Raw genomic sequence first — 25,385 nt, forward strand, 5'->3', positions numbered from 1 at the left:
CTAATTTCCCATTTCAAAGCCAGGGCCCGAATTCACAAAAACGCTTTACGCTAGAATTGTTTGTATAGTGAAATAAAACGAACACTCGCTAAGGAAATACATGTATTGGAAAATAAAACTTAACGTTTTGAGTCCCGTACGGGACCCTTGATCACAATGAAAGCAAACACGGTGGCTCTTGTTTAAATATGGAATAGATGTCGTAGTGCGCGTGTGTAGATTTCTGGCAGATTCCCACGTGTCCTGTTTATCGCATGTTGCGTCGTCTGAATGTGCAGCTATTCAAGCATTAGTCTTGCAGACAGTTTCTTCTCTGTGGCGATTATGGATGCCGATTCCCAGTCTATGCAGTGACCTGTGTTTTCGTGTGTTCTGAAAACGCGTTTTAAGATGAGTTGCCCTTGTCGACATCGTACTGATGCTGTTTTATGCGTTTTTTGAAGTTACCGGTCTCGCCCACATAGGTTGCGTCACAATCTCTGCACGGTATTTTATACACAACACCGGGGTACCTCGATCGTTCCAAGAGGTCTTTTACGCGCATCATTTGACCACGTAACTTGCTTGACGGGACATGCGCAACCTAAACGTCGTACTCATTAAAAACTCTTGCCAAAGCCTCGCTTACCCCGCGCGCATACGGATTGAGTGCGCGTATACACTTCTTGGTAACCGCTTGGCGGTTGGTCGCTGAGGCACGACGTTCCTGCTCTCTGAGCATTTGAAGCGGGTATCCGTTATTCGACAAGTCCCTCCGTACCGTGTCCAGTTCTGCTCTGCGTCTTGTAGGGCTCGAACAGAGACGGAAGGCGCGATCGAACAGGGATGACACGACCGAGCGCTTATGGCCCTTTGGGTGTACGGAAAGGAAATCGAGGTATTTTCCCGTGTGCGTGGGCTTTCGATATACCGTTGTGACGAAACCTTTGTCCATGCGTTCCACGAGAACATCAAGGAAAGCTATGCGGCTGCTCTCTTCATATTCCACCGTAAACTGGATACTGGGCTTGAATACCCGCCGGGGTGGCTCAGTCAGCTAAGGCCTTGCGCTGCTGAGCACGAGGTCGCGGGATCAAATCCCGGCGCCGGCGGCCGCATTTCGGTGGAGGCGAAATGCAAAAACGCCCGTGTGCTTGCGTTGTAGTGCACGTTAAAGAACCCCAGGTGGTCAAAATTAATCCGGAGCCCTCCACTACGGCGTGCCTCATAATCAGAACTGGTTTTGGCACGTAAAACCCCAGAAAGAAGAAGAAAGAAGAATGGGCTTGAACGAGTTCAGGTGGGCCAGGAACTTGTGGACGTCAGTGCGGCGAATAACGCAAAAGCATTCGTCAACGTAATGGACGAAGAATTTTGGAGCAGGGGAGAACGACGACAACGCGGCATCCTCGATTGCCTCCAGGGTGGATTAGCGCAGACGACTGATACAGAAGCCCCCAAGGCGGTCCCAAAGACTTGTCGGTAGAAATGCTTATTGAAAACGAAGTATGTATTTTTGAGGCTGAACTCTAACAGACGACATAAGTCATCGACGTGAATAGGCGTGCGAGAGGGCAAAGAGCGATCCCGTTCCAGTGCTTCTCTGCAACATTGTATCGCAAAATCGACAGGCACCAACGTAAACATAGATTTTACGTCAAATGAGACCATGATGTGGTCTTCGTCGATTGTACACTCCTTTAACCTTTCAACGAAATGGCTTGAGTCTTTCACAAACGTAGAAGTTTTTCCAACTAGCGGGCGTAGTACACTGTGAAGGTAGCCGGAAAGCCTGTGAAGAGGTGAACGGGTAAAGTCGACAATCGGTCTCAGGGGCACGTCAGGTTTGTGCACTTTCGGCAGGCCATAAATTGCCGGCGCAGACCCGTTATGACATAGCAGTTTGTAATAAAGGTGCTTGCTCTCAGGTGGCACGAACTGGAAGACATTGAACAGAAGTGTCTGCAGATCACCTTCGATTTTTCGAGTTGGGTCACGTTTTATCAATGTATACGTTTTATCGTCCTGAAGCAGGTCCTCCATCTTTGATACGTAGTAATGCGTAGTCAGTGCAAAAAAAAAACACATAAAACAGCATCAGTACGATGCCGACAAGGGCAACTCATCTTCAAACGCGTTATCTGAACACCACGAAAACACAGGTCACTGCATAGACTGGGAATCGGCATCCATAATGGCCACAGAGAAGAAACTGCCTGCAAGACTAATGCTTGAATCGCTGCACATTCAGACGACGCAACATGCGATAAACAGGACACGTGGGAACCTGCCAGAAAGCTACACACGCGCACTACGCCATCTATCCCATATTTTAAAAAGAGCCACCGTGTTTGCTTTCATTGTGATCAAGGGTCCCGTACGGGACTCGAAACGTCAAGTTTTATTTTCCAATACATGTATTTCCTTGGCGAGTGTTCGTTTTATTTCACTATGCTCATTCCTCGCCAGACGGGTTTCCGTCGAACTCTGGATTATAGAATTGTTTGCAAGAAACAATTTCAGCCAATCCGGATGCAAGACATATTATTACCTAAGGCAACCGGCCAATGGCAAAGAGCACTTACGAAAGAAAGCCTTTGTGAATCTGGCCCCAGGAAGTTATCAGAACAGAAACCTCTGTTTCTCCACATCCCATGCCGGGCAATTGCTACAGTGTCCATGACTTCTTAACAGTCATTTTAAAATCGTAGTCGTGGTATAGTCGTGCAGCTGTGGGTAGTCCATACCATTACACCCGCAACACCCGCATCAATGACGATGTAAGAAACTTCCGCTGTCTAACTCTCCGCGGTTTCGCGTTCGTGCGTCGGCCAGCCAGTATACTGTCAAAATACTTGTAGTTGCATATAAAGGTTCTATGCGCACTAAATACGAGCTGCAGCAAAGCAGCTTATATAACCACTGCACGTTGACCTTCAAAGTAGTTGCAATGAGCGCACTTTTGTTGTGCGTATTCGCAAAATAAATCACCACATAAAACATGCACATAAAAGGAGCCTCCTGGGTATCTCTATTTTGCACATAGACCTCATAATAAGATAGCCAGCCATTGCTGCATTCTGCGAAGAACAAAGAAAAAAAAAATGCTGGCTCTCCCGTAATCGAGAGTTGATGTAAGCATGAAGTTCCTACCATATTGCGTCTTTTGCTGTCTGTGGTGGTGCCGTTTTCAACCGCTTTTCTTCTTCCAACAATGCGGCGCGCTCAGCGTCTGAGGCTACTTTTTCTCCGTGTCGCTGACCGCTCAGGACTCACGGACCACTGGCATTCAAAAGAGCATAAGCAACCTCTCTATTTGTCTTTTGAACGTCGCTATTGGAAATGGCAAATAAAACTTCAGCGTAGTAGAAGTTACTGCTCTAGTGATATCGTGAACAAACATTAGGAAGAAATCGGAAGCAATTTTTTTTATTTGTTTGGGAAGTATCTAGCGTATGTAATGCGGTCCTGTACAAAGGGTTGGGGGCCAGAGACCGCAATTTCTTAACTTTTGACTGGTTTCCCGGATGATCTCGTTTTGTTCCCGCAACGATGCGCGGATGTTCTCGTTTGAGTGCTCGCATAACGGCTCTGGTTTTTGAGTCTCCGACAACGGTAATCTAATGTCGCCGACAACGGGAGCTAAAAGCATTTCATGCTTAAAAAGAGTGCAGCTTGGCTCCTCTCGATAGCTGTCTTTGAGACGGCAACTCAAAGCTGCGGTTTTTGTTGAAGATGGTCTCCTCTGCAGGTACACGTGATCGGCCGAGTTCGTTCAAGTTTACTAACCCATGTTTCCGAGCTAGATATGTATGATGACGTGACCTCTAGACATACGGTCTTAGCCAAAACATTGCACTAGGTACAGCAGCGTTTCAACTGGGCAAATGTGCACCACAGCTCGGCGAAATATCTTGCAAGCAGCGAGTTGCGCCAACGCCCCAAGTGTGGCGCGAGTGTCGATCTTGCGCTTCTCCGTCCTGTTTCGCCCCCACATACCATTCCCTTGCGAAATGTGGGCGTCTGCTTACCGGTTGTTATCTGCGATGTACAAATGATAGCAGATGAATCATCGTGTGCTTCGATCACTAGACGCAATATGCCGAAACAGTTGCGTTTCCGGCCGCAGCGACGGCCAATGTCTCGCGCTTCAAGCGCCAGCAGGCACTCTTCCGTCCTCCTCGTGTCAATATTAGTGGCCGCGGCCGGCAGTTCACTGATGTCATGGAGGAGTTCCTCCACATTGCCACTGCCAAGTTGCATGATGTTTTCATATTTTACGCAGACCAACATCCTCTTAGAACGCACTAACAGGAATCAGACGAACATACTTGCAACGTATGCAGATTGCAATCACCAAAAACGGGGCAAAAAAGAAACGTTTATCAGTTAGGCCTGTAATGCTGCATAGCATGAGACCACTGGATACAGCTCTTATTGCCTATGTTCCGGTCGCTGCCCCTTCATGCACAAGACACAACTAATCAATTTTTTTCTTCATTAACACGAAACATTTCATCGCCTAGACGCTTTGCCGCGTAAGAGGTTTGACGCACCGCCTGTATTCGTACACTAGTCACCTGATATCATGCTAAGGTCCATGATGATGGCCGGAATCCACATGTGTTCTACGCGAAGGGTGACACTATGTTGTGGACTCTTACGGCGCCTATACGTTTTCAGCTCTCTACACCCGTTTGTCACTGTCAGGGATCCCAGCCGTGGTGTCCCACCTCATGACCAGTAGCAGCCATTCCATAACGAATGACTTGCTTAGCGTGGTTCATCTGCTAGGGGAGAAGTCTGATGCTACAGTGAACAGCCACGTGAAAAAGAAAGACGACGGTTATCAGTACATTCAGTGTGTCGGTGCTAAACCGCCTCTTCAGTAAAACTTAACGTAACAATATTACTCGGAATATAGTTGCAGCAGGCGGTGTATTTCTGATACTAATATTAGCAATTTATTACAAAAATGTTGTGAATAGAATGATTAGAGAGCTATACATTATACAATGACAGCATGCACAAAAGTGAATATGCAGACAGACAAAGAGGTCAGGAGCTCTGCCGCAGTAGGCTGCTGGTAAAACGACTTAATAAATTGGAGAATAACAATATTTGTTTTCACGTGCGTTTATGTTTCAATGTTCCACCATTTTTAGCCAACATCGCGTTGATTACTTATAGTCGTCATTTCTTACATAAAGTTCACGCAGTTTTGCAGCAACGTGCTTTCTATCAGATTTAAATTACCGAAGTAATCAAGTACATTCTCAAAAAAAAAAACTAATTACGGAGCTACAAATGCGGTGACTGGTGACCGCTACATGAACGATGAAAGTAACATCTACCGTCTGATTCACACAGCCATCAAACGCGCCGTCCCGTCAGCGTCATGACACCATTGTCCTTCATGAGGCAGCGCTTTCTCACTTGCTTATCTGCAAAAATGGGACGCCGGCGACCTTAAGAGCATCGGCCAGCTCACCGGCGGGCTATTTTTCAGCAGAATCCAGCGAGGAAACGTTGACCCTTGGCGGATGCCAGTGCTGCGACCGCAACGGGATGGGGCGTTCAACGGCTGTCGGAATAAGGCCCAAGATGTGTACAGAAGCACGTGGTGGCCGATGATCGAAATCGGCATGATAAGCGCGGTCTTAGCAGCGTTCTGTGCTCGCTTCAAAGGACCTCATCCTGGCGCTTTTTTTTTTTGGCATTGATGCAGCGTTTACTCATGATGACTCTATGGTGGTTTGTCATAAAACACCGCAAGACCAGGTGCCGCCTTTGCGCTTACAACTTAGAAATCACAACTGGAGCTATATACAGTGTTTCTGTACTACTGGTGAGTAGGCTGCGGTTAGAAATAAAGAAGGATTTGTAAAAGCGTTCTGACACCTTCGAACGATTGTGGATTCCAATGAGCCTTTCATTCTTTAATAAACTACAACTAAAATATTGAATTAAATAATTTTTGGAGCTTTGCGTCCCAAAGCCACGATATGATTATGAGGCACACCGTGGTGGGGGACAGTTGACTAACTTTGATAACTTAGGGTTCCTTAACCCAGTAACAGCCATGATATATAAAAATAATAATGACCAGAGCCTACTTCTTCACACCTAAATTTATTTTGCCATTTGTTTCTGTAAAAATGAGGCATCAAGAATAGCTGTAGTGCTTTTACAGCTCCTGCTGCAAAAAAAGAAAATAGCAACACATTGCGTAATATTTTTAACACGAAAGTGTTTTATCCCGGGTTTCACGACTGATTTCCGGCAACGGATGTAACGGGTGTGATAGTCGCCATCTAGGAGCGGTGAAGCGAAGCACTGCATTGTGACAATAACGAGCACCGACACGGAGCGCTTCGGTAGTCGCCGCACAGCGGAGGGTCCAACGCGGTTTAGCTCTAGAATAAACAACCCAGTATAGCCTCGTGCATAGTTTCATGCAATAATTATACAATAAATAATCATACGATAAAAGACATTATTATTGTCCTACGGCAGTATTCGAACACGGGAACTCTGGATGAGAAGCCCGATGTTGAGACCATTACGCCGCAGACTAATTTTTTCTTTCTTTATTGTACGCCACGGACGAACGCCCGTGATGTATTCATAAGGGCGTTTTATGTCGCGTGTCGAGGCGTACGCCACGAACGAACGCCTCGACACACGAGATAAAACGCCCTTAGAAATTTATCATGGGCAAGCCAGTGCATTGAGATGCTTGGCGCGTTTCGATTTGGCCACCTCGCCAAGCTGAACCGTTGTAATTAGTAGCGATTGTGCGTGTTCGCAGCGTCTTCGGCGCTTCAAAAAGTATACATTGCTCGGAAATTTACGACAGTGAAGGCATATGAAGCGCCATAAACAAAGGCACAAGAACGTCTAAATCCGCAAGCACGAAGATCAGACAAAACCACCTACCTCTGTGGCCTCGTGTACGCAGTTATCGTCGGATTTGCCTGTGGCGCTTCGTCACCTACGTTTTGCGGCTTCACCGTGCATCAGCAGTGCATCGCCTACGGTTTCGCTTGCAATGGCAGCCACCTAAGACAACTGCTGCACTAAAAGGCACAGAAAGGCAACGACGTCGCCGGGCCAATCTCGCTTTGTTCCGGCGAGGGACACTCCAGCGTGAAGCAGAATGCGTTCGCGCGTTCGCGGTGCACGGTGCTGCAGCTCGACTGGCTGCCGTAGCCACTACGGAGCCGGACCAGAATGCTGGCACCTTCGCCGAAGCCACTCGCCAGCAGGACGTCACTCGCCAACAGGATCCCGCGTGAAGCAAACCTGCTACATTGTCCTCGGCCCGCAAATCGTGCGCCTTTTGCTGCAGCGGACCGGGAGTTCACGAAGCAAACATGCAACAGCTTCGGTGACGACACGTTTCACTCTCGTGTTCTACCAATTCCCATAAAAGAGGGAGCAACCATAATTTTTTTATGTGTCAAAATTGCAAGGTAGTGTAAACTTTGTAATGAGCAGTAAACCCTTCATTGGCAGTTAAGGGGTGAACGTGCTCTTAGATACGCCAAGCGCCGTACCCGCATAAAGCCACCCATATGGAAGCACCCCAGATGCGTGCAAAACACGGCAATGATAGTTCCCATACATTCACTCTGAAGGAAAGAGTATGGACAAGCGGACATGCACCAGTGCTCCTTCAGAGGATTACGCACTGGTACAATTCTATCTATAGTTTCCTAGATCAATGAATACTATCAATCTTTAATGCTTTACGTGCTTCGTGTTCGAAAGCTCGTGTTGACCGACGGCGAAAAGTGCACATATCCTAGCTAAAACCACGTTCCTGCACTTTCTTCACTGGATCATCAGATGCAAATGTCCAATGCGAAAGCTCCTGGCGACACTTAAGTGGACAATGAGCCTTCCACAGCTTAGGTGCAGCCTGCGTCACCACAGCGTACTCGGTGGCTTCCTTCAGCCGCGACAGCATTTCGCTGAAGTGAAGTGTGTATCGCATTCTATCTGACAACGGGGCTTGGTGAATAGACAGGGGTGGGATGTGAGAGCTTGATCCAGCACATGAATAGCTCCACCGCATCTCCTCCTCGACAGCCTTACGACGCCCGACGCCAGGGCCAAGCGACGCACGAAGCGCAATGTACATGAATAGAAGTACACGAACGTTTTTGCATTTCTCCCCAATAAAAATGCGGCGACCGTAGCCGGGATGGAACAGGCGACTTCAACCTCTTCAGAACAACGCAATAGCCACTGGGCTCCCGCTGTCCGTAAAACTAGAGCTGCGGGAGCAAACGCGAGCAAACGCGAGCCTAAAGGCTAGGAATTTTTCATATTTTCGATGAATTCATGCATAAGCGTTCCGGTATAGAGTACTTAGGTTTCGGCGTGCGAGTACAGATATTTATATGCGCTGGTTACACGGCGCACTTGCCATGATGATCGAGCGAGATCAGGATCATATTTTTGGATCATGATTGGCTCCCTTCCGCAACTTATGCGCCTTGCGCAAATGAGCCAATCGCAAATGGTCGCGACCGGTCTCTATCTCGATCAAATGTGTGCTGCAAGTTTGTGCGTGTTTTGGTTATGAAATTTGCGATGACACGGAATAAACGAAGACATAACGACACATAGAAAGTACACCACAAAGGGTGCACGAAGCGTGTGAAGAAGGAGCGTACAAGAAATGTGCATTTTCATGTTCCCGCTTATTTAGCACCATTACAAGACATTTCGGTGTTTTAGCACATGTGCGTTCATCAACATCAATGACTTTTGCAATCGTTTGGAGGCTCTAGCTACCATAAACAAAACAGCCGCAGTTTCGTCCGAAAGGCGAAGCATCGATTGCTGTAGCAAATTAGTAGACAGATAAACGAACTAAGCATAGTAGTTTTATCGGCTGTATAAACTGGGAACTATTCGCTTGCTAACTAAATAAACAATCATTCTGTCAGCGCGTCCGTGCAAACATGAGGACATCACACTCGATGACCGCGGACACTCCTCAGAACGCTAGCGTCAGGAATAGCGTTCGCAGCAGCGAGTGAAGTGACCATCGTGCTGTGTATCGCTTCAACGTAAACTGAGCGACGAGAACACCGCACGCACAAAGGTATGAGTCACCTGCAGAACGCTTTCAAGATGAGGCGTGCGCGACAGTTCAAAGTACGCAGTTGGTGACCGAGTAGAAGCTGCCCCCCCCCCCGCCCCCTCCTCCCTCCCGCGCTGCCTTCCCGCTTCCCTCCCTGCGCGCGCAAGATTGGGCTCCGATGGTCGGTTCCCCATGCGCGCGGTCGCAAAATACGCAGTTGCTGTCGCAGAACAATGCCGCCTCCCCACCTCCCTCTGCCCCTTCCTCCCACGGCCTTTCGCGCAACGGAAGACAGCGCGTTTCCTTTCAGCTTCCCTCTATTGCGGGCGCCAGATTGAGCCGCGATCGTCGGCTCCCCTCGCACGCTTTCACTCTCACATACATTACACGGCGCGTGGCGATGGTGTTATTGCCCTTGGACGTTATACGGAACATCACGGCGACGGAAACGAAGGAAATGCACTTCGAGTGTCCATACAATTGTTATCACAATAAAATCAGTGTTAGCTGCAGTGGGCTGTATTAAACCGCGTCAATCCAAGGCAATCATATGTTGAGCCGCTTGCGCGTGAGAGCGTAAAAATATGCATTATATTTTAGCCAATGTAGTTTTACCAAGTTAAAAGAGGCCTTGATGCCGCGCTATAGCAAACAATCTAAATAAGAGCACCCAAATACCTCCGGTACTTCGTTGGTGAGCTGAGATAAAGGATAGCGAAAATCCAGAACACCATTCAGTTCCTGTTGACGGGACAGATGGGTCACAAATGGCTACTCGTTGGTTCTGAAGCGGGCTCTCTGGGCACCACTACGTCAGATAATTACGTATTTTGGTTCCATTGCAATACCGGAAATCTGCATGACACCCATTAATAAATCACTCCAGTGATGAAAGCTATAACCGATTCCCTTCCACGCGTCCTAAGGTGTAAAGCAGTACCTACTTTTCGGCGCTCAGTTTTCGGGCGGTGCTCACTTTCCGGCGCGTTATTGTTGCATGCATAGAAGCACTGATACCGCTTCACATAGCAGCAATTGTGAAGTTCGCAGATGCGCGATGGGTCATGTGAATAATGGCAATGTCCGCATTCCACGCCATTGACGTGGCCGAGTGTCTCATGCACTGTGCAATTTGCTCACGTGCCCGGTGCCAGGATCCCCTTTTTATTTTTTCCCGTTCCAGCTATCTCCTCTTTCAATTGCGCTAGCGAAGCTGAATTCAGTGCAGCTTTTCAAGCTTTGGAACTGTTATAATGCCTACACGGCAAGTGACTGAAACCAAGCAGCGAAGGAGAGCTTGATCAAATAGGTTTTGTAATTTACTACATCAGGTCCCGTATAGTGGCGGATGTTGATGATGAGAATTAGAATTGTGCTATCTGCCACAGGCAACCTATAAAAATTTTGAGAGTGCTCGCTGAAACCTCCTATATTTTGCCGACGGCATTGAGATAATTTTTGCGAGCATATTTCCAGAATTTGTTATTTAGCTGCAATATTCAGAAAGATCCCCTAAAGAGCTGTTGAGAAAAAAAAGACGTGTAACCAATAACTGCGATAGTGGAAGCCAAAGGCTTACAGGGTGCCAATCGATCATGAACTTTTTTAGGCTTTTCGGGAGTCTCTGAAATTGAGGCTAGGGCCCGGATTTTCCAAATAAGGTTTTCTTTACTAATCCTCTACCCATTTCGTTACTGGGTTCATCCATGTATCATCCCTATACACCGGATCGGCCACTGGATGTGATCAATAACAAAACACTCGAAGGTAAACAACTATTATAACTGGCATATGGCCCCAGATTTGCTGTCTCACATGCTCCCATAACATATGCGTTTGTCTTTATAAGGAGCCCTGACTAATTTTTATTTAGCGTGCTCTGCCGATGTTGCTGTAATATGCACTTGTTATTGGGAACCCCACATGTGATGTCAACCAGTGGCTCTCTCTGCACTTTCGCTACTGCGCACAAGACAGTTTCGTAGTTACATCGGTACACGTAACTGTGGGGCCTCATTCAGGATCGCCAGTCAGCCTCTAGAGTGTGTAAAGCAGTACGTTTATCTAAGTCAATTACTCACAGAGGACCTAGATCATGAGTAGAAAATTTATAAGAATAAAATTTGGCTGGAGTGCATACGGCAGACGTTGCCACATTCTGAATGGGAGCTTACCACTGTCGTTGAAAAAAAGTGTACAATCATTGCATTCTACCGGTGCTAACATATGGGGTATAAACTTGGAGTTTAACAAAGAAGCTCGATAACAAGTTAAGGACCGCACAAAGAGTGATGTAACGAAAAATGTTAGGCCTATCGTTAAGAAACAGGAAGTGAGCGGTGTGGTATAGAGAACAAACTGGGATAGCCGATATTCTAATGGACATTAAGAGAAAAAAATGGAGCCTGGTAGGCCATTTAATGCGTAGGATGGATAACTGGTGGACCATCACAGTTACAGAATGGGTACCAAGAGAAGCGAAGCGCAGTCGAGGATGGCAGATAACTAGTTGGGGTAATGAAGTTAGGGAATTGGCAGGAGCAAGTTGGAATCAGCTAGCGCAAGAGAGGGGCAATTGGAGATCGCAGGGAGAGGCGTTCGCCCTGCAGTGGACATAAATATAGGCTGATGATGATGATGTTGTTGCAAAAAAACGTATCAGTTTTCATTCTTATTTGCACTGGGTCATTGACTTGGCGCTCTAGCACCACTATAATCGCTAGGATTCGCCACTCGGCATGCCACACGATAAGTGAACAAGAATGGATAATGAAATCGAATGTTAGCAAAATAATAACCATAGGGCTCTACATCGTATTGTTCTATTAATTTTTCCTCGTTTGCACTCATCGCTCTTGTCTAGGACGCAGCCGAGCCGCCATTATAATCGAGATGGGATGCTAAGCTGAACTTGTGAGAATCAAAGTATTGTCACGTAGTAGTGACGCTGAAGTAAACAGTCGTAAAACTGTGTATGACGAAACTGATTCTTTATTGGGCGAACCTGTGCCCACAAAAGCAAGCTACACTCAAAGTACAACGAAAGCGGCGAACACAGTCGGCGTTCGTCGAAAACTGATCAGCGGCGAAACGCGTCGGCTTTTCTACGTGAGTCATCGAAGGTTACAGATTAATCCCTGGAGCCCGCGTGTCTTCCAGAAAGTTCTACACAATTCGCGTCGCTCATACAATCAGATTACATGAGCGTCGGTGACCACAGACGACGGATAGAAGCATCGATAACGTTCGAGAAGCTTCGGATGCAGGCGCGACCTGCGCCGAGCGATAACGTTTAACATTTGTTAGCCGGTGGAAAGCGGTCACCGGTGAAAGATAAACGTGTATACTTGTCAGTACCCTCCCCTTAAAAAGCATCGTCCCGATGCTACCAACAAACGCGAAAGCGAAAACAAAACCACGCGTACAGAAAGGCAAAAAAAAAAACCATAACAAAGCAACAAAGGACCTAAGTTCGTCAGCGGGCGTAGAAAGGCTTAAGACGCACCACGTGGATGACTTCAGGATGTGCGCTCCGTCGCTGTGATTGCGAAATGCCGTCTGGCACGACCTCATAGTCCAGTGCACCAATACGTCGGATGATCTTATAGGGTCCGAAATAGCGACGTAACAGTTTCTCGCTAAGTCCTCGTCGGCGTATCGGAGTCCAGAACCAAGCACGGTCGCCGGGCTGGTACTAGACGTAGCGTCGTCGAAGATATTAGTGCCGGCTGTCGGTCCTCTGCTGGTTCTTGATGCGCTGGCGGGCGAGCTGTCGACCTTCTTCGGCACACTGCAAATAAGTGGCAACGTCGAGATTTTCTTCATCGGTGACGTCTGGTAGCATGGCGTCAAGCGTCGTTGCTGGGTTCCTTCCGTAGACCAGGTTGAACGGTGCCATGTGCGTCGTTTGTTGCACGGCCGTGTTGTATGCGAAGGTAACGTACGGAAGGATGCTATCCCACGTGTTCTGTTCGACGTCGACGTACATTACCAGCATGTCGGCGATGGTCTTATTTAAGCGCTCTGTGAGGCTATTCGTTCTGCGGGTGGTAGGCGGTGGTCCGCCGATGGCTTGTCTGGCTGTATCGCAGGATGGCTTGAGTTAGTTCTGCTGTAAAGGCCGTGCCTCTGTCGGTGATGAGGACTTCTGGGGCACCGTGACGCAGGAGGATGTTCTCAACGAAGAATCGGGCTACCTCGTCGGCACTGCCTTTGGGCAATTAAGGCTTTGTTTCGGCGTAGCGGGTGAGGTAGTCCGTTGCTACGACGATCCACTTATTCCCGGACGTCGACGTCGGAAAAGGCCCCAGTAAGTCCATCTCAATCTGTTGGAACGTTTGGCGAGGTGGCTCGATCGGCTGTAGAAGTCCGGCCGAATTTGACGGCGGTGTTTTGCGTTGCTGACAGTCTCGGCATGTTCTTACGTAATGAACGACGTCGGCAGAGAGGCGAGGCCAGTAGTATTGTTCTTGTATCATCACGTGCGTGCGGGAAAAATTGAGGTGTCCAGCCGTTGGGTCATCATGGAGAGCTTGCAGAACCTCTGGACGCAATGCTGAGGGTACCACGAGGAGGTAGTTGGTTTGAAGAGGCGAGAAGTTGGTCTTTAAGAGAATGTCGTTTTGCAAGAAAAACAACGCCAAACCTCGCCTGAACACCTTGGGCACAATGACGGTCTTGCCTTCCAGGTAGTCTACAAAGCTCCTTAGTTCCGGGTCTGCTCGCTGTTGTTGGGTTTTCGTCGAAAGGCGCTAGTATTGGCGGCGATTGCAGGCGTCGCTTCAGTTCTTCAAATGCTTGGACTTGCGGCGTCTCCCACTTGAACTCGACGTCGGCCTTCGTGAGGTACGACAGTGGCTCGGCGATCCGTGAAAAGTTCTTGACGAAGCGCCTGTAATAGGCGCACAGTCCAAGAAATCTACGTACTGCCTTCTTGTCGGCGGGCGGAGGAAAGTCAGAGATGGCCGCGTTTTTCTGAGGGTCAGGGCGCACTCCAGACTTGTTGATGACGTGGCCCCAAAACAAGAGCTCCTCGTATGCGAAGCGGCACTTTTATGGCTTCAACGTGAGTCCGGAGGTCTTGATTGCTTGAAGAACTGTTTCAAGGCGCCGCAGGTGTTCTTCGAAGCTTGAGGCAAACACAACGACGTCGCCCAAGTAGACGAGGCAAGTCTGCCACTTCAAGCCTGCTAATACTGTATCCATGACGCGTTGGAAAGTCGCAGGTGCCGAACAAAGACCAAAGGGCATGACCTTGAACTCGAACAGTCCGTCTGGTGTTATAAAGGCAGTTTTCTCCCGGTCCCTTTCGTCGACTTCGATTTGCCAGTAGCCGGTTTTTACGCCCATCGACGAAAAATACTTTCTGTTGTAGAGTTGATCCAAGGCGTCGCGTATTCGCGGGAGAGGGTATACGTCCTTCTTCGTGATTTTGTTGAGGCGACGATAATCGACGCAGAAACGTAGGGTTCCATCCTTCTTTACTAACACAACGGTGGATGCCCACGGACTCTTGGACGGCTGGATGATGTCGTCGCGTAGCATTTCGCTGACTTGTTGCCTTATTGCCTCGCGTTCGCGCGCCGAGACTCGGTATGGGCTCTGACGGAGTGGGCCGACATATTCGTCGGTTATAATGCGGTGCTTGGCGACAGGGGTTTGTCGAAGATTTGATGACGACGAGAAGCAGTCCTTGTATTCGAGGAGCAGAGCTTTTAGCTGCTCTTTCTTATGATTGGGGAGGTTCTGATTGACGTAAAAAGTTGGTTCAGGTACTACAGTCGTCGTTGCAGGCGCACTAGAATCCGTGAAGGCGAAAGCACACTGGATTGTACTATTTCGTCGATGTAGGCGACCATGGTGCCTTTGGTAATGTGCTTGTATTCGGGGCTGAAGTTCGTGAGCATAACTCTTGCTTTCCTTTCACGTAGCTCAGCTATGCCTCTAGCGACGCAAATTTCATGGTCGAGCAGTATATAAGTGATGATCGCTCTCGATAACACCCTCCATGTCTGCAGGCACTTCGGTACCGACGGAAACCATTACGCTGGAGCGAGGTGGAACGGTGACTTGTTCTTCGAGCACATTCAAGGCATGGTAACGGATGTTGGTATCCGGCGGTATCGCTTTGTGCGTTGAAAGCGTTATCGACTTCGACCTTAAGTCGATGACTGCACCATGTTGCTCTAGAAAGTCCATGCCTAGGATGACGTCCCTGGAGCAGTGCTGCATGATTATGAAGCTCGCCGGGTAAGTGCGATTCTTAACTGTGACTCGCGCTGTGCAGATTCCAGCCGGCGTTATTAGGTGATCTCACGCTGTCCGGATATTGGGTCCTTGCCAGGCCGTCCTCACCTTCTTTAACCTGGCGGCGAACGGGCCACTGAAGACGGTATAGTCGGCTCCAGTGTCGACGAGAGCGGTGACGCTATGACCATCGATTAGCACGTCTAAGTCGGTAGACCGTCGACCGTCGTCTAGCGTTGCGGTTAAGTCGTGGCGTCGGATCAAGGCTGCGTCGGCTTGATCCGCTGCTGCTACGACGCGTCAGCAGGTCTTCTTTCGGCGGCGAAGTGTTGTTGTCAAGGCTCTTGGCAGGCGGTGTGCTGATATCTCGTCGTGATGATTCGCGAATCGTCGTTGTCGTCGGCGGCGGAGGATCTTCGGCATTGCGTCGTACAGCAACTGCACCTCCATCGGTTGCTGCCTTTAGTTTCCCTGGTAGGGGCTCATAGACCGGCCCCGGGCTGGGCCAGTGTATGGTCAGTGCTGCGGCAACAGGTAGCGTCCTGGCGATGGCGAACACGAAGGACGTCGGGGTCACCACTGCGTTCCGGCGATGTAGTCGGCGATGTCACGTGGCCGCTCGCCAAGCTGTGGACGTGGCGAGTTGACGGCGAACCCTCGTAGGCCCATCTCGTGGTATGGGCATCGGCGGTAGACATGACCGGCTTCCCCGCTGTGATAGCAGAGGGGGAGGTGGTCGGGGGCGCGCCAAATGTCTGTCTTTCTCGGGTAGCTGCGCTGGGCGACGGGCGGGCGTGCGGGCTGTGGCGGTGGGCGACGGAACTGCGGCGTTACGGGGCCCTGGTGCGAGCGTGGAGGGGGACCTTGACGGCGGGCGACGGCGGCGTAGGTCATCGCTTCCGGCTGCGGTTGAGGTGATGCCGGAATTTCTGGCACTTCCAGTGACCACTGAATCTCTTCTTTAACTATTTCAGCGATCGAAGCCACCTGAGGCTGTGACCTTGGGAATAACTTCTGCAGCTCTTCCCGTACGACCGCTCTGATCGTCTCTCGCAGGTCGTCGGCGCCTAGCGCTTGAGCTTCGACGTAGTTTGTCAACGCACATCGGTTGTATAGCCTGGCTCACATTTAAAGCGTCTTCTCTATTGTTGTGGCCTCTGAAACACATTTTGCCACAGTGTTGGGCGGATTGCGCATCAATCCGGTGAATCGATGCTCTTTGACGCCCCGCACCAAGAACCGAACTTTCTTTTCCTCATGCATATCGGGGGCGGCGTGGCGGAAGAGACGAGTCATCTTTTCCGTGAAGATCGCGATGTTCCCGTTCGGCAATTGCACTCTGGTTTCTAATAGAACTTCAGCCATTTCCTTTCGTACGACACTCGTGAAGGTTCTCACGAAGTTCTCACGAAATAGGTCCCATGTCACCAGGGTGGTCTCTCTGTTCTCAAACCAGGTCCGAGCAGCGTCATCCAACGAAAAATAGACATGGCGCAGCTTGTCGTCGTCGCTCCATTTGTTGAACGTCGCGGTCCTCTCGTATGTCTCCAGCCTGGTTTCAGGGTCTTCAGCCGATGATCCACGGAAGGTCGGTGGCTCCCGAGGTTGTTGGAGTAGGATGGAGGACGCTGGGGCTGCCATTGGGGCCGTTGACTTGGCCTTGATCGCTGTGGTCTGCTCGGGAAGAAGTCCGTACTCCGGGAGAAGTCCTTGCTGCCTACGGCTTGCTCGATGGTCCTTGGCGACGTTGGCGTTGTCCTCCGGTTTCGGGCTTGGATCGCGGCTTTTCGGGGGCCTTCGCTGCATGACCGCACTAGCACCTCCACCATATGTCACGTAGTAGTGACACTGAAGTAAATAGTCGCAAAACTGTGTATGACGAAACTGGCTGTTTATTGGGCGAGCCTGTGCCCACAAATGCAAGCTACACTCAAAGCACAACGATAGCGGCGAACATAGTCGGCGATCGTCGAAAATCTGATCTGCGGTGAAACAAGTCGGCTTTTCTACGTGAGTCATCGAAGGTTCCAGATTAATCCCTGGAGTCCGCTTGTCTTCCAGAAAGTTATCGACAATTCGCGTCGCTCATACAATCACATTACATGAGCGTCGGTGACCACAGACGACGGATAGAAACATCGATAACGTTTGAGAAGCTTCCGATGCAGGCGCGACCTGCATCGGATGCTTCTCAATTTTATTATCAAGCGGCCACCGGTGAAAGATAAACGTGTATACGTGTCAGTATTTAGAATGAAAATTTTAATGCATTGTTACAAAATACGGCACCCGAAGCAGGAATAGTTGCCACTTTTATTATGACCTGTACGTAGATTTGTTTCTCACTCAGATTAGTGGAAAAAACAGAATGCAGGCAATTTTGTTGTTATTTTAAGTCCACTTGTTCTCTGTCTTGAGCAATCAAGAGCTTCTGTAACCCTGAACAATTTGAGTGAGAATACTGAAGCGAAAATAACAGGAATATCAAGAGATATAAAGACTTGAATAAATTACAAAAACAAATAATAGCAATTTTATTATCAACCATTTTAGATTTTGTTTTTAATTCCAAATATCTTAATAATCGGTGTATATATTTCCATGAGAAACAAATTGCTTTGGAAGGCCAGTCAATATAACTTATAACTGATATTTAGGATCCGCACTATATTTCTCATGCCTAAGTACGAGTGCATTGTATTTTTGTTGCTATACTGTAGAAATACTATCTGCTATCAGCTGTTTTTGTAAGTGTCTCATATCACATCATAATCTTTGATTTTGTTCTAGAATGCGTCTGTTATGGTTTCGTGAACGAGGTGTGTACCGCTAGGAAACTGTGTGCAGGCGCAGAATTTCTTGCTGCACAATATGCACCCTGACTGTCATAAAGGCCGGAGACAGGAAATGCACAAGCCGTGGCTCGAATCCTAGGTGATGACACATCGGGCACACCAGGCCTTTACACCGACGTGGCCCGACACCCACAAAGACGTGCTGTGTGTGTAGTCGTACTAGATAGCACAGACACTGAGAGATTCGGCCACGCTCAACACTGTGGGCAGTGGCACGGCAGAAGAGGCTGCCATCGCCCTAGCCATCGTACACGCTTTAGCCATACCACACTGGATGGACCCATCACAGTGGTCACTGATTCCCAAACCGCGTGCGAAACTTTGGCACAAGAGATGGTGACAGCCTACCACACCGCATCCTTACATCATTACACCCCACAGCATTACACAGGTTGCGTATCGTCTGAACACCTGGACATGCCTCTCTCCATGTTAATGTAGGCGCTAAAGCGGTAGCCCGAGAGCTCGCTAACCAGGGGCCATTGAAAGAGCCGTCCAACCCAGATGATGCACCGACAGAACCAATGAACTACACAGAAACTCTACAACATTACAGAGATAGTAGGAGACACTTCCCCCACCACACCTACCTCTTAACTGGGAAGACGCCGTCACGTGGCGACAGCTACAGCCCAATTCGTTCCCTTGTCTCTTTTACCTTCACCTCTTCCAAGCCACACAATATCCCCCGTACTGCTCCTTATTTGGAGCAAAGCCCACAGTATAACATTTGCAATTGTGAGTGCTCACACCCTCCGGGCCACTCCCCCATTTCTACACCTTCATCTTCCTCCTGGTAGACTGCGCTGACCAGCTTAGACCCGCAAGAGCAGCAACTGATGATCCAGCGGGCACGCGGGGTGGCGCGAGCCAATGCTCCACCTTACGAGGAAGTCGGCCCACCTCATTAACAATAATTGTTTTCTCTCCCTCTCTCTCCTGCTGCTTCTTCCCTTTTTATATGGTACACACAGCAATAAAGAAAGGAAGGTACTTCTTCAACTATTACTGCTACTAATAGTACATTACTTGCACTGCTAGCTGCTCCTCCTACTACTACTGCTCTTACTACTAACCCTTTGAGAGCCATTATTATATGATGAGCGTCGTTATATACATGACGCATCTTCAACAAAACACGTACAGGTGGCACATGCTGACTCCAGACTCAAAGCAAGGTAACAATTTGTTAACACTCGGCGTATAATCTAAAGAACAAAAAAGACAAATTGCATCCATAAGCTCGAAGGTGAAGGAAAAGCCACATGATAAAACGTGTTTATAATTAGGGCCGCGTAAATGTATATTACAGCAAGCTTTGCCTTGGGGCCTCATCCTATTTCTCTATTTAAATGCATCTGAAATGCAGAAATTTTCTACAGACAAACGCTGAACCTACTTGTACAAACCTCTTTGCATTAGGAGAGAAAGCTGAATTCTAGAGACTGGAGGAAACAGGTCCCAAATGTTTCACATTATTTGCCGAAGGTTGATAGATATAGAAGCGTTTATTTAGAGAAGAACCTTGCATAGTAATGCAACGACGAGGAGGCAGTTACGACGACAATTTCACGAAGTTACAAATGACACAAGGTAAAACGACGAAACGAACAATTAACTTCCAACTGATGACAGATATGGAGCTCAGTTCTTTTTTGAAAGTCTAATGAAGGTAGATTGCAGCGACACAAGGAAACTTATAGGTTAAAATTATGCTTACAACTTTCTTGCAAGTTTCACGCGCCTCTATTATTTCTATTTTCCGCTAAACGAGTGCAGACATAGCCGTAAAACATGACTACCGTCGACAACTTCTGAGTTACTTCATCAAATGAAAACAAGAGATACACTGTATCAAGCATGCTTGCATACTTGTTAACGAGAGGAGTGGGAGGCTTTTCGGTTTTGTCCAAATAAACATACAAATCGCTTTAGGTCCACAAGGAAACACAATCAATCTACACAAATTGAAGTATCTGGAACATTTTCTGAGGCACTGTAGTCTAGACAAAACACTCTCCATTGCGGTCACTCAAATGCTCCTCTGTGGTAGTAGGACGGCATTTTGACGTTTGTGCTCGGTGTACGGCGCCGAAAAGCGCGGAAGTGCAAGTGGCTGGTGCGCGTGCCGCGTGAAACCATCTAGAACGACGGGGCAGCCGAGCTGACAGAACGGCGCAGTGCAGCGAGCTGGAGCGGATCGAACGCTGGCCTACATCCCGGTATCCCGGTCCTGTACTGGAAACCGGGCGTCGCCCCGGCTTCTACCATCGTCGCGGGTCCTGCTGAGCTCAGCCTGCTCCCGGCTCTCACCCCACTGCTGTGCTGGGCTTCGTCCTGGCTCTCACTCCCCTGCTGTGCTGGGCTTCGTCCGGGCTCTCACCCCACCGCGGCGCTGCAGAGCTCGGGCTACGTCCCAGAGCTGACGCTCCGGAACCGGGCTACGTCCGGGTGCTACCCTCAACTTGGACAGTGCCGCTGCTGTCCGGGTTGACACGAATACCTGCCGGAGCTGTGTACCGGCGCCTGGACCGGGTCCTGCCTATTGGTGCGTCACCAACCACGGCCCGTACTCACCGCCGTCGCAGCCAAGTCCGCCGATCCATCACCACGAGGCCTGAACTCCTAATTAGAATTGTGAGTGCTCGAGCGTGACAGTCACTCCGTACAACCCAAGCTTATTTGTATGGTCAAAGTGTTTCCCGCATTAGTCTCATGTGCCGTTTCGTGTTATAAAGACGTCTCTTTGTGTCTCTGGGTGCCTTCTTGAAGAGTAAGGAGAGCAAAGGGCAGCGGAGAACGTTTGCGGCGAATGAACACTTCAGAGGGCGTTAAGAGGACACTGCCATCAGAAATAGCGGCGCAGGACACAGGCAGAAGCAGGGAAGAGCACGGATGAACGGTATTGTCTTCGCACACTAACAGTTTAGCACTAGAAGGGTGGTTGTCGATTGTCTCGAAATCGTGAAGTGCAGAAAGTTCGAGTTCGGCGTGACAACAGTCAATATTGGCGTTATTATTTGCAAGGAAGTCCCAGTCTAATGTCATGGGAACATGAGGGCAGCACGACGAATTCGACGGTATACAGAAGTCCTTAAATGAAGACTCGAGCAGTACAGGCAGCGAGAGGCGTAATGTTTTGAGCGTTCGTGGTGCGAAGGGAGAGGTCGGATAAAGGCGTCAGAACTTTTCTTAGTAGGCGACAGAGTTGGGCGGAAATTACGGATGCGGCGGCTCCTGTATCGACAAGCGCCAGGACGGCAATCCCTTCGAAACACACTTCAATTACGTTGGCTGGAGTGGTGCGAGGACGAGTTCGTGCCTCGGGAACTGCGGCCATCAGTTTTCCTGCTCGTCGGGTTCGGTACGGTGACGCATCGGAGAAAGCGAGCGACGTCGGGGAGACGGTGAGCGGCGGGCAGACGCGGGTGGGCGATCAGGGCAAAAGGAAGAGGTAGGAAAGCTGGAAGGCGAAGAGGAAAACTGAGCGAGGAAAGGTGGCGCTCGCCAGATGTTCGGAAAAGGAAGCATGCGACGACGGCAATGGCGCTCCACATGACCAGCAGCACCACAAGCAAAACATATTGGACGGTCATCGAAGGTGCGCCATTGTTGGGGGTAAGCTCCGACTCGTAGCTGAGAAGTCGGAAAATGCCGTCGGTCAGGTAGCGGCATAGGTGGCGGCGAAAAGGTCGGTGGTCGATGCATAGGGGGCGGCGAGAGTGTTTGTGGACGAGGCCGGGCTACTGCTTGTGCTTTCGTGAGAGGTGCAGTGACTGGCTTCGGATCATGGGCTGGAGGAATTGCTTGGGAAACTTGCTCCTGGATGTAGTCGCGGATCGCAGGCGCCAAAGAGAGTGGTGGTTCCGGGACACAAGACATCAATGATAGCTGGCGAGCGACCTCTGCGCTAACAAATTGCTGAATCTTGAGTAACAGAGAAGCATGGTCGTCGCCAAATCCAAGGCTGGACCGAGAGTCCGCGGGCGCTGGGGACGTCGGGTATGAAGCCGTTGCCTGCGCAACTCGTCGTAACTCTGGAACAATTCTATCACTTCGACGACAGTGCTAGGACTCTTCGATAATAACATTTGGAACGCGTCGTCCTCAATACCCTTCATGATATGTTTGATCATCTTCTCCTCTGACATGGACGCGTTCACCCGTTTGCCAAGGTGAACAATGTCCTCAATGTAGCTCGTGAAATTCTCTCCGATCTCTTGGGATCGTGTACGCAAGCGGTGTTCTGCATGGAGCTTTCTTATTGCTGGCCGACCAAAAACTTGGGTAAACATGGTCTTGAAGACCAACCACATAGTGAGGTCACTTTCATGGTTTAGAAACCATAGTTTCGCAACGTCCGACAGATAGAATGCTAAGGTTCTCAACTTGGTAGCATCGTCCCAATGGTTATGGGCACTCACTTGCTCGTATGAGGAGATCCAATCTTCAACGTCTTCTTAATCTGTGCCGGAGAAGATAGGGGATCTCGCTGACGCAAGACACCGGCACAAACCTGGGTGGGCGGCGATGGTGGAGGAGTTGGAGGAGTGCGGCTTGCGTCGTCGGGCATGATGGGGGGTAGAGTGTGACTCCGAAGTTTCAGGGTGGTCGAAACCCAGCAACCTCCACCACTTGCTAAGAGGTTTATTAGCAATGAGCGCAGGCGAACGGGAAGCGGTCACAAGCGTTCGGCCAAGGACAGCAACCACGAGCTCATGCTGGTGGCGATGCCGCTGAGGCACAAGCTACTCTTCTTCATTATAGACCATACAATTGAGCTTGGGTCGTACGCAGTGGCTGTCATGCTCGAGCACTCACAATTCCGATTAGGAGTTCAGGCCTCGTGGTGATGGCTCGGCGGACTTGGCTCCGACGGTGGTGCGTACGGGCGGCGGTTGGCGACGCGCCAATAGGCAGGACCCGGTCCAGGCGCAGGTACACAGCTCCAGCAGGTATTCGGGTCAACCTGGACAGCAGCGGCACGGTCCAAGTTCAGGGTGGCACCAGGACGTAGGCCAGTTCCGGAGCGTCAGCTCTGTGACGTATCCCGAGCTCGGTAGGGCAGCGGTGGGGTGAGAGCCCGAACGAAGCCCAGCACAGCAGTGGGGTGAGAGCCGTGAGGAGGCTCAGCTCAGCAGGACCCGCGACGATGGTAAAAGCTGTGGCATTTCCTTTGTTGATGAACTTCGCAATTACGCATAAGAAAAGCTTTATGTTTATTACTTTGTGATTTTCATTCAATCTTATGCTAAAAAAATTCAGAAAGTAAATTATATTTTTATGTAATTAGTTGGTTTTCAGATAACTTAGTGTAATACATGTAGTTCAAACCAGATAATCCATTGCATAACCAGAGCCAGCTTACGCTATATACACATGCATTTGATAGGGTTAATAGGAGGTAAGTCGTCCTCCTCCCGGCGAACATGTTTTGAAGTACACCAGCTCCTGACCATTACAACGATGAGCCCACCATGCGGTAACTATACTCCTACCTTTCTGAAACACTTTCAGCTCATTTTGCATTAAGTGGTAGGCTCAGTAGCAAGTACACAAGCCGGTAAGCAGTCAATAGACGAGACAGCTTTGGGACGTTCTCCGCATTTTAGTCTACTTTTCAATCAATGTACTGGCAGGGCGTTCTCTTTAGTAGATATGCCTTCCTCATCATTCGAACATCAAGGGGTGGGTGCACATTTTAACTACAATATTGATTTTATTTTTTTATCGTTCCTTTAGTTACCTACACTTTTTGCCAGCTTCTCTCATAGTGGCGCCTTGCTTGTTTCTGGCATCAAAGAGGCTTGATCTCTCAAACCGAGGACACATAAACAAGCGGCTTCCTGCAACTGGAGAAATATGTTAATACAACGCACTGCAATTCCCTCTTCGTTATCACGAGCACAAGCGCAAGTCGCATATTAAGAGCAAAAGCTCCTTTGATATAAACAACCTTTTTTTTCTTTCATATCTGGGGCACCACTTAGTCCTTCGTTAAAATCTAGAGCACAAACTATTGGCCTATCCCCTGGTCAATCTTCATCAAATGAGAATTATATTAGCCGGAGAATAAATTGGTTTGCAGTCACTGCCTACCTTCAAATGGCAAAGTACACGAAATGGGATGGTGAGCCTGACGCTTCTGGAACCAGTCGTTGTTAAAAACATTGCGCGCATGTGCCTCCTGCCAACAGTGATCTGCATCCTCTAGTGGCACAGTTTTTTTCCAGCAGCTGTAGCGCGATAGTTTTTTTTTCTTTTTGTTTACGCATTGGTTTTCTTTTTTTGGCCCGGCAACAGCGGCCTCCAGCTGTGACTTCAACGTTGAAGCAGCGTTGTAGTAATGCGGAAAATGAAACAAGGCTTGACAGTAACGTAAAAACACTTCCGCGGATATGGCACGGTATCTTAACATGAACGATTAATGTCGCAATGTAAGAACTATCCACGGCTAAACATGAGCTTGATTTTCTTAGATTGCGTCACTGAAAGGTCATTGTCATTACTAAGATTTTTTTAGTATGCAATTACCACCTCCCGTCCCTATTTCCATTTACGAACGCAGCCTAAAGTTCTTAGAAATGTCATGCTTTGACGCTCTTATTTGGCTCATAACAAAATCGAAACAATGTAAGCTTTGCAAATTACAACGGAGACCGTTTACAGCTTTGAACATCTTGGTTTATGACTGTGTCTCAAGCTCTTTACATGCTGAATGTGTATTTAAGGACCTTACAGAGCCGATAACCATCGAAGGTTGTGAGGGCCCCTCATGATGCCAAAGGGGGCCACTGTATAGGTTAGGTCTAAATTCTCTAAGTGACCAGCCAATGGCCGAACATCCTTTCTCGGTAACCAAGTTATTTCACTCATCATTGGAGACGCTGGTTCATCACTGGGTCCAGCAGCACTTACACCTATATGAACTGCTGAAGGAATGGTATGGGATCAATCTGCAGAGCATATGAGCGGCGAATGCAAAGAACGTACGAGTGCACATGGCATTGCGCGCGAATGCGTGATCCCACACTGGATGGCAGCTTGAAAGCCTTGTGTCACCGATGAGCCTATGATAAGGAGGAGGAGGAGGAAAAAACTTTATTCTGACAGGGCATTTGGGACCTCCCTGGTCCCCTGGGTCCCCGCGCGACCCCACCGCACTCAAACGTCCATGTTTAACTTGTCCATGACGTTAGCAGCCTGGA

The 25,385-nt window shown here is 49.0% G+C and overlaps 2 protein-coding genes across 7 annotated transcripts in view; both read right to left on the reverse strand.

Moving 5' to 3' along the window:
• Positions 1–25,385, reverse strand: part of LOC119441785 (uncharacterized) — a 74,387-nt gene that overhangs the window by 18,019 nt on the left and 30,983 nt on the right. For 3 of the 6 annotated variants that reach the window (XM_049661620.1, XM_049661621.1, XM_037706401.2), the window contains exon 1: positions 24,277–24,385. The exons of 2 other annotated variants lie outside the window; for them this stretch is intronic. The gene's annotated coding sequence lies outside the window, so the exon portion shown is untranslated. Of the gene's footprint in view, positions 1–10,020; positions 10,066–24,276; positions 24,386–25,385 lie in introns of those variants that run through there. One more of the 6 variants, XM_049661619.1, reaches the window with a different exon arrangement.
• Positions 23,015–25,385, reverse strand: part of LOC125943535 (uncharacterized) — a 42,684-nt gene continuing 40,313 nt past the window's right edge. Inside the window, exon 6 of the mRNA XM_049662902.1 lies at positions 23,015–23,146. Coding sequence (XP_049518859.1) covers positions 23,015–23,146 — 132 coding nt within the window. The remainder of the gene's footprint in view (positions 23,147–25,385) is intronic.

The sequence above is a fragment of the Dermacentor silvarum genome, chromosome 2, assembly GCF_013339745.2.
Source record: "Dermacentor silvarum isolate Dsil-2018 chromosome 2, BIME_Dsil_1.4, whole genome shotgun sequence".
NCBI lineage: Eukaryota > Metazoa > Arthropoda > Arachnida > Ixodida > Ixodidae > Dermacentor > Dermacentor silvarum.